This window comes from Nicotiana tomentosiformis, chromosome 11 (assembly GCF_000390325.3).
Source record: "Nicotiana tomentosiformis chromosome 11, ASM39032v3, whole genome shotgun sequence".
NCBI classification, from domain to species: Eukaryota; Viridiplantae; Streptophyta; class Magnoliopsida; order Solanales; family Solanaceae; genus Nicotiana; species Nicotiana tomentosiformis.
Window position 1 is genome coordinate 75,425,984 of NC_090822.1, and position 9,983 is coordinate 75,435,966.

At 42.1% G+C, this 9,983-nt stretch overlaps 1 protein-coding gene across 1 annotated transcript; it reads right to left on the bottom strand.

Annotated features, from left to right (window-relative positions):
* Positions 1-1,633: 1,633 nt before the first annotated feature.
* Positions 1,634-2,101, bottom strand: LOC138901690 (uncharacterized). The gene has a single exon (XM_070189471.1). The coding sequence runs from the start codon at positions 2,099-2,101 to the stop codon at positions 1,634-1,636; it is 468 nt and encodes a 155-aa protein (XP_070045572.1).
* Positions 2,102-9,983: the final 7,882 nt, after the last annotated feature.

Here is a 9,983-nt window from a genome sequence, read left to right on the forward strand (position 1 = left end):
TAAAGAAGAGTCGCATGGTCGGTGTGAACAATCACCTTTGTACCCATCAAGTACGGGCGTAACTTCTCCATAGCAAAGACAATAGCAAGGAGCAATATTTTGGTCACTGTGTAGTTTACCCAGGCATCATTCATGGTCTTGCTTGCATAATAGACCGGATGGAATATTTTGTTGATACGTTGCCCCAACACTGCTCCAACCACCACATCGCTTGCATCACACATGAGCTCAAAAGGCAAGCTCCAATCCGGTGCGGTAATAATAGGAGTAATAGTCAACTTGAACTTAAGCAACTCGAATACCTTCATGCAATGTTCATTGAAATGGAACTTGGAATCCTTCTCCAAAAGTTTACACAAAGGGTTCACCACCTTTGAAAAATATTTGATGAATCGGCGATAGAACCCCGGATGACCAAAAATGATCCTCGCTCCCTTCGCGGATATAGGGGAGGGAGTTTGGAGATCACTTCAACTTTGGCCTTATCAAATTCAATACCATACTTTGAAATCTTGTGACCGAGGGCAATGTCTTCATCGACCATAAAGTGACATTTCTCCCAATTCAAAACCAAGTTAGTTTCATCACATCATGCCAATACCTTTTCCAAGTTGTTCAAGCAATCATCAAAATAATTCCCAACGATGGAGAAATCGTCCATGAAGACCTCAAGAATATATTCCACCATATCGGTGAAAATAGCCATCATACACCGTTGAAAAGTCACCGGTGCATTACATAACCCCAAATGGCATCCTCGAGAATGCAAAGGTATCATATGGACAAGTGAAAGTAGTATTCTCTTGGTCCTTAGGAGCAATAAGAATCTGATTGTAGCCGGAGTATCCATCCAGGAAGCAATAAAAAGCACGTCCGGTCAACCTATCCTATAGTCCACGCACACTCTCCACCCGGTGACAGATCTTGTGGGGATCAATTCATTCTTGTCATTAGTTATCACAGTCATGCCCCCTTTATTTGGGACACATTGCACCGGAGAAGTCCATGAGCTAAAGGAAATGGGGTAAACAACCCCGACATCCAACCACTTTATGATCTCCTTCTTCACTACCTCTTACATTTCTTCATTCAATCTTTTTGGATTCTCCACAGAGGGTTTGTCATCCTCCTCCCAGATAATCTTGTGCATGAAAAAGGCGGGGCTTATACCCCGAATATCTGCCAATGTCTAACCTATCACTTTCTTCCTCTTTTGGAGCACCACCAAAGTAGAATCTACCTGCACGTTATTCAAGCAAGAGGAAAGAATAACAGGTAAAGTGGAACAAGGGCCAAGAAACGCATACCTAAGATGTGAAGGCAAAGGCTTTAACTCCAAAGTGGGAGGCTCCTAAATTGAGGGCTTTGTTGGAGGAGTCTTCCTGTTCTCAAGATCTAAGGACAATTTTCGGGGTTCATAAGTATATGACCCCATTCCTTGCAAAGCATTGACACATTACACTAAGCCTTCCTTCATATCATCATCATGATTGAGAAACACAACTTCCAAAGTATCCTCAACATTTATCACAGCACTAGCATCATCAACAATTACATCGGTCACTAAATCCATGAATGAACAAACTTCGTTGCTATTTGGTTGCCTCATCGATTAGCACACATGGAAAACCACCTATTTGTCACCCACCCGGAAAGTGAGCTCAGTGTCTTCCACATCAACAAGATCCTTCCCTGTAGCAAGTAAAGGTCTACCCAAGATAATAGGTACCTCGTAGTCAACCTCACAATCAAGGATGACAAAGTCCGCTGGAAGGATGTACTTATCAACACGGACTAACACTTCATCAATAATTCCCAATGGCCTCTTCATAGTCTGATCCTCCATTTGAAATCTCATAGATGTGGGTATTGGTTGCCTAATCTCCAAACTTTTGAACACAGAGTAGGGCATCAAGTTGATACTTGCCCCCAAATCACATAAAGCTTTGGCAAAGTCGGCGCTCCCAATAGTGCAAGGGATTGTGAAATTACCTGAATCTTCCAACTTCGGAGCCATTAAGTGCACAATAGCACTCACGTGATGTGTCATCTTGATAGTTTCACAATTCATCGACCTCTTCTTGATGACCAAGTCCTTCATGACTTTGCATAACACGACATTTGTTCCAACGCCTCAACCAATGGTACATTGATAGACATACTCTTCATCATGTTAATAAACTTTTTGAATTGGTTCTCACTATTTTACTTTGCAAGTCTTTGAGGGTATGGAAGAGGAGGCCTTGGCATTGGTGCCTTAGCCTTTGGCACTACCGGTTCCGGTATGTCAATCATGTGCTCCCTAGACGGGTTTTACCTCTTTTTGCATCTCCTCCACAATTTCATCAATATCAATTCTCACTTCGTCATTAGCTTGAACCACATTGCTTGAAATTTCATCTTCTTTAACTACAACATCATCATCCACAATTCTTCTTTGACTTGAGGTGGTTGCATCTCCACCTTTTTAACCTTTCATAATTACGGCCATAGCATGTCCCGTATTATTCCCCCGCTTGGGTTCACCACCGTATCACTTGGTAGTGCTCCCTTAGGATGAATGTTCAATGCTTGTGAGATTTGGCCAAGTTGAACCTCCAAATTGCGGATTGAAGTGTTGTGGGAGGCTAATTGAGCATCAGAGTCGGCATTTTTCTCCATCATTTGTTTAAACATACTTTCAATCCATCACATCTCATTATTAGAAGATCTTGGGCCTTGATAAGGATAGGGAGGTGGATTGCTCAGTTGTTGGAACATCGGGGGCTTTGAAAACCTGACCCCTGGTTGTTGTTGTTATTCCACCCTCCTTGATTACCTCCCCATTTACTTTGATTATTTCCACCCCAATTTCCTTGGTTTCCTTGATTATTCCAATTGATTTGATTGTTGTTGACACCACTCCAATTGCCTTGGTGGCCTTGGTTATTCTAATTCCCTTGATTTCCTTATGATCTCCATTGTTGTTGATTTTGAGCATTGTTTCTTTGACCTTGATAATTGTTGACGTATTGCACTTCTTCTTCTAGCTCATTATATGAATCACCTTGGTCATACCCACTATCATCTTGCATTAATTTTTCTGGATGGCTTTGCCCTTGTTGACCTTTTTGTCGTCTCTTGTTCATCATCCTATTTACATCTTCCATCGCATTCACTTGTTTCGGCTCTTGAATTTGTTGTAGCTGAGCTTTGGCCAATTGGTTCATTGTGGTTGTTAACTCTGCGATAGCTTGCCCATGATCATGTAGTTCCTTGTGTAGGTGAATGCCATTGGGGTCACCTTGCGAAACATTGGCCCTACTTTTCCATGCCGATGAGGTATCCGCCATCGCATCCAAAATTTCACAAGCTTCGGCATAAGGTGTGTTCATGAAGTTCCTCGCCAGCGAGTTGATTTACCACACATTGATTTGTTGTGTTGATCCCCCTGTAGAAGGTTTGTTGGATCATGGCCTCGGCCATATCATCATTGGGGCACTCTTTAACCATGGTACGATATCTTTCCCAAATCTCATGTAATGCCTCATTGGGCTCTTGCTTGAATGCTAGAATTTCATCCCGTAGTGCAGCCATGTGACCCAGAGAGATGAATTTGGCAATGAAAGTTTTGGCCAACTCATTCCATCTATGTATGGAATGATTGGGCAATCTCTCCAGCTAGTCCAATGCTTTTCCCCGTAAAGAGAACGTAAATAGCCTCAACCTCAGCGCGTCCTCCGAAACATTTGTTTGCTTACTCCCCCAACAAGTATCGACGAATCCCTTGAGATGCTTGTAAGCATTTTGATTTGAAGCCCCGGTGCGCTGCCGCTCTTGGTGGAGGGAGGGACGGGAACATTATCATTAGGCAGCCGGCCTCGCCTATTTGCTTGAGGTTCGGGAAAAACCTTATCTCCTTGATCATCGTCCACTTCCTCCCCCAATGGAAAATTACCAATGGGCTCGTTGTTGAGAGACATTCTCGTACATATAAGCAATTCAAAATAGAATTAGTGACTCGAAAGGAAAAGAAGACAAATCACAAAAAAACTTAGATATATAGCTAAATCTGTTTAACTCCCCGGAAACGGTGCCAAAAATTGGTGTCGCCCAAACTCACACCACAAATATAGGTAGTGAGTCGGTCGAAGCAATAATAAAACCCAAAGCAAGTCGGGGTCGAATCCTCAGGGAGTTAGAATTGGGATTAGGTATAGATTTAGTGTAATTGTACAATATGCCTTAGATTACACTTCCACATTCTTGTTTGTTGTTTCTACTTCTACTTTAAACTACTGATTGCCATTATAAAACTAGGAGACAATATTTTTGGGTTTGGTTGTTTTCCAAATGATAAAAGATCTAGGGTCATGACTTCCACCTAGGTGATTACCTAATGGGTTGTAAACTCTAGGGCAAGTTTGATTGGTCGGGGTTGTAATATAGCAATCACACACAATTACCCACTCTATACCTCTCGGTAGTTTGAGTGATTTTGCCCAATTTGGCTTTCTCAAGTCCAAATGGGTATTGCACAAAACAAGTGATAAATGCTCAAGTCGGGTCTTACTATCTATAGATTCAACCTTTTAATTGGGGCTATCAATTTCTTAAGTTAACCCCAATTTCTTGTTAGCCAAGTTTTACTAGACTTAGTCTCTCTTTCTCAAGTAGAGACTAAGTCAATTAGGTATGAATCAATATTTGCAACCATTAATCCTTGAGTTCAAGCAAGATCTAGGCTAAATATCACTAACCCAATCACAAATAAGTCCTAACTCAAACACCCATTAAGTACCCACACTAGGGTTGGGCCACAACCCTAGCTAAAGATTTAGCTACTCATGAAAAATGAAGAAATACAAGAAAAAATTAAGATAGAATGCATAATAATTAATTAGGGAAAGAAAATCTAATATTTTGAAGCTAATCTAGTAAAATATTACTCAAAATAGTAAAGAAAAACGGCTCAGGTGCTCTCCCAAAAAAACTTACCATAAAAATGACAAAAGGTTCTATTTATACTAAGCTGAAAATATCTGACAAAAATGCTTCTACAGAGGTTGTGCGGCCGCATAATTATGTGTGCTATCCGCACAATGAGACTTGGCTTGACAGGTTCCAGTTCTGCGGCCGCACTCCTTCAACTACTGCGGCATAGTTGTGAGTGCGGCCGCAATCTTCCTTATGCGGCCACACAATTAAAGTGTGGTCCGCACTCCTTGATCTTAGGCTCTGGCTATGTGAGACTTCTGCAGACCGCATAAAAAATGAGTGCGGCTGCGCTCTTGATTATGCGGCTGCACAAAAATGGTGCAGTCCGCATTTCTTCTTGAACTAGAAATCCCATCTCTCTGATCTTTGTCTTCTGCGGACCACATAATATTGAGTGCGATCGCAGTTAACATTTTGCGGCCGCACAATATATGTGTGGTCCGTATACTCTGAAGAAGAACTGACATGGCTCTTCCTTTGTTTTGCGGCCGCACACAGTATTGTGCGGTCCGCACTGCGGGCCTTTTGCCTTGTTTTGGTCCTTGTCCATGTTTTACTCCTTTATGAGTTGATTTTGACTCATTTGGCTCGTTTCCCAATGTTCCTGCACAAAAGCACATTTTATTAGTTTTTGAGAATACCTTTAAGTATTTTTGAGTTAAAACGCAAGTAAAAGAGAGCAAATAAGCGGTTAAAATCCCTACTTATCAACTCCCCCAAACTTAAGCTCTTGCTTGTCCTCAAGCAATTAAGGCAATTCTCACCTCCACTAAAAAAAGGGATATTTCAGCTGGCCTAAGGTGAATCTATCACACATTAATTGGGACCAACAATTACCCATAACACATATGAATTATCAATAACACAATGATTTGACTTTTTGAGTACCATAGTTCTAATGCGACACTAGAGCATCAAGGGTTGACTCTATTCATCAAGGATGCTCGCTCTTTCACGTAATTTTGGATTCCAAACTCCTCCTCCTTTACTCTCCATTAGCAAATCTCACTTTAGAATGTAACACTCGAATCAAGGATTGCGAAAAGTGCGCTCATCTCTCTCAAAAGTATGTCACCACTAATATAAGCTCACCCAACTTGAAATCATGTAGGGATTTTGCGGGTTGTAATGAAGGCTTTTTGACCAAGTTAGGACTTGTTGTAATAGAATGGTTTCATCTTTCCTCAAGCACTCAATTTTCTCTTTTTGGCTCATATTTTTCGAATCTTTGAGTCATTTTCTTTTTCCTCGGGGGGAACTAAAGAGACGTAACGTCACTCTTTCTTGATCATGACATTCATTTTTTTTAATTTTTTTTTTATTTACTCCATGCCTATCATCATTGTTGTCTTTGAATCCCTTCAACTTTCTACCTTATTCACTTTCTTTTTGGCATTTTTCTTTTCGTTCTTTCTTTTTTTTCTTTGCCTTCCCTTTTTTTCAATTCTTTCTTTTCTTTGTACCTTTTATCAGTTCCAAACTCCTCGTTTCTCCCCCAAACTTATATTTTTGCCAATTGTTTCTCAAGAATGCTAAGGAAAGATCGGATGCCAAGAGAGAGTCATTACAAAACGGATAAAGGCTTGTAACGTGGTTGTTAAGTGAAAAAGGGCTTAGGCTCAAATGGTTTGACTAGGGATGTCACATTGGTAGGCTATGGAAGATTTCATATTTCAAATTGGACCAAGGATAGCCTAAAATTATTTCTCAAGCCAAGCTACACTTAGAATTTCGCCTAGAAACATATTCGGGGCAAGTTCTAGACTATTAGCACGGGTACTTGGACTTGCAATTCAATACCTCACCTCTCATATTGTTGGATTGCTAAAGGGAATGGAGTCGAGACCCCACAATAACCCTAGTTGAGATTGAGAATCACAAATGGCACAACTGAACCACTCGATGACTGCTTAAGTCAACACAAGAGTAAAAGGTCACAACTAGAGCTAATTTCTGCCAACAACTTGTTTTTAACCATAAGGTCGTCGGTAAATGTATTGGAACCAAGTGAAGCATGTTAGAGACCCTTTTATTCATTACTAATATTGTTTTCCTAAACATAAAAGAAAACTGACTCAATCCCTTAAGAAGGTTGTCATGCCATCTATCGTTGGGAAGAGCCACCCGGTTCACACAAAATCCACCTTTGGAAAGAACCGTGGCATTAAGAAAACCAAAGGTTTATTTTTCACTCAAATGTAAAAAAGAAGCTAACAAATCAAAAAGAAGTTGCTAATATAAATAAGAAGTTATAATACTAATAAAGACAAACTAAAGAAGCTAAACTACGAAAAGTAAGGCAAACGAATATACAAACCGAGGGGAAACTGATTATAAACATCAAGGGAAAGGGAAGAATATATACATAACCAAAGAGAAAATAAACATAAAAGAAAAATAATATAAGAGTTATTACAGACTAAATGTCAATGTCAAATCAACCACCCCCCGAAGAAAAATGAGCATTGTACCCAATGCTTATCAAAAATAAGAACAAGAAGGGGTAGAGAGTTAAGAGAACTCCCTATGTGGTCTCAGTCTACATGGCATCCTCAGCACCCTCGGTCTCCTCTAGCTGTATCTCATCATCACCTAGTTGAGGGACAACAGGGTTGCTGAGCATATGTATTATCTCCTCAGCGGTGTGGGCAGTTGCAACCGGCTCCTCAGACTGTCCAGTTGCTGGTGCTGCCTGTGCAGTTGGAATTGCTGGTGCTGTCTCCATGAGTAAATCCAGTGGTAGATCTCCGGCATATGCAATCTTGGTAACTGCTGTTGTCAACTTATCCACCGACTTCTTCGAAGTTTGAGACTTCCGCATTTTCTTTACCTGCTTGCCCAACTCCTCAATGACATCCCCATGTGCCACTAGAGTCTCCATAATGGTCTTCTGGTTGTCCAGAATCTTCTTCAATGTTTCCTCCATTGACGGAGGTACCTATGGTGCAGTCTGGGCAGAAGATTGTGCTGCAACAGCACTGGATATGTCAGACAGCTTTGAAGTAGCTGCCTGCATCCAGTTGTTGAGACTCGCCAATGTCTGGGAGACTCGTAGCGCAGTCAGTGGATAAGTAGATAAAGCTGGCACAGATAATGGAGCTGATGGTCTGGAAGAAGAAGGTGGTGGCATGTCTGCTGTCCCGGTGGAAGGTCCGTCTGCTGTGGAAGGCATAGAATCTGTGGAAGGCTCAGCAGCTGAATCAGTAACTACTACCGTTGGCTCCTCAGACTGGCCAGCGGAGGTAGTTGCCTTACCCTTGAACTTCGGGTTGTCAGAACCCTGTAGGTGGTACCATGAGAAAGGCTTCTTGGCCTTTACCTTAGTATCATACTGCCTCGACTCCACCTTTTGATCATTGAAGTACTCTGTGAGAAAGTTCGGGTAAGGGTAGGATCTCTTATCCTTCTGGATAGCCAAAGTGATGTTGGTTGACATTATAGCACCCACATTGATCGGGTACCCAACCATAGTCGAAGCCACCAGGATTGCTCAGGGAAGTGGGAGGTTGTTCTCATTCAAGCACGGGTCAATGCGGCTGCACATGAAAGTCTGCCACCCTTTAACTTCAAAGTTTAAGGTGGCCCGGACTTTGGGAGCCCCTGCTGTGAGCCACGGAGTTATTGATCCTCGAATAGCCAAACTCTCATCTAGCCACGGGTGAGCTGCATCACCAATAGCCAACTTTTTCAAGTATTGGGCTGCCTTCACTTCCTCAAATCCCACATAAGAGTTCAAAGCACATGAGTCGAATCAGATTTTCAGATTTCGCACTTTGTCACCTTAGTACCCTTCTTAATGTGAGCCATATTGGCATAAAATTCTTTAACCAAGTGCTCATTTGCATCGAGGGCGCTTTGGGTGAACCATTTCCATTCTTTTCTCACCTGGAACTGTTTGGGGACATTTGGGTTGTGCTTGTCCAAATCCTTCATCAAGACTTGTCACTCAAGAGTGAGCGATTTCTGAGGCTACTACTCTCTAAATCTGTTGAAGGCAGTCAAGCTGACAAATCTGTCCTCCCACATCTCCTTCTTCTTTGTCCTCTCAAGACCACCCACTTGAGTTTCTCCCCCTCTACCGTCATCCAGGACGTCATCATCATCATCAACATTGATTGGTGTAGCCGGGGCATGTGATGAAGAGGGCTCAGAATCATGGCTACCTTGTTCCGAACCTTTAGAAGAACTATAAACTGAAGATGATTCATCAACCAAGTGGAATCTACTCGGGACTTGTTGAGATTGGGTGTTAAGTGGGGCTTGGTCAGAGTTTCCCTCAGAAACTCCCCTAGACGGGAGATACTCACTGGTGTCTGATGATTCAGGGACTCTATTGGTTATAGCCTTCTTGCTTAATACTCTCTGGATGGCTAGTGGTAGGTTACTCTTGCTTCGTCCTCGTCCTCGGGAGGGTTCTGCCCTCTATTTTGATGTATTTCCTCCACCATGTGATCTAACCACCATCTGCAATTCATAATAATAAGAATCAGTTAGAGTTCAGGTACATAGGACACAAATATATGCATGATAGTTGCAGGTTAGTTACAAAAAAATAGAAGAGGCAGTGCATACAGCACAAAAGTGAGTGCCGCCGCAGAGTGCATAGTGCGAGCCGCACAAAAGTGAGTGCGGCCGCACAATCAAAAGTGCGGACCGCATAATTTTGCGTGTAGATCGCACAATTTTGAATGCGGCCGCACAGCCCCAGGTTTAGACTACTGAGTCCCTGATCATTTAACAGTGCAAACCGCACAATTTTGACTGCGGACCGCACAATTTCACTGCAGACCGCATATTTTTGAGTGCGGTCCGCACAATTCAAGCATACAGATGCCCTAACTTAGAGACTACGAACCGCACAAAAGTGTGTACGGCCGCACAATTTGGATTAACACGGCACCGCTTTAGGATTCATACAAGTTTTGCGAGAATTAGACATGGCTCTAACAATTAAGCATTATTAGCTATTTACCCAGGCCCCAATTAACAATTAGGAAGCTACCCAC

Coding starts and splice junctions, on each gene's coding strand:
- LOC138901690 (XM_070189471.1), bottom strand. CDS start 2,101: ATGAAGGACTTGGTCATCAAGAAGAGGTCGATGAATTGTGAAACTATC.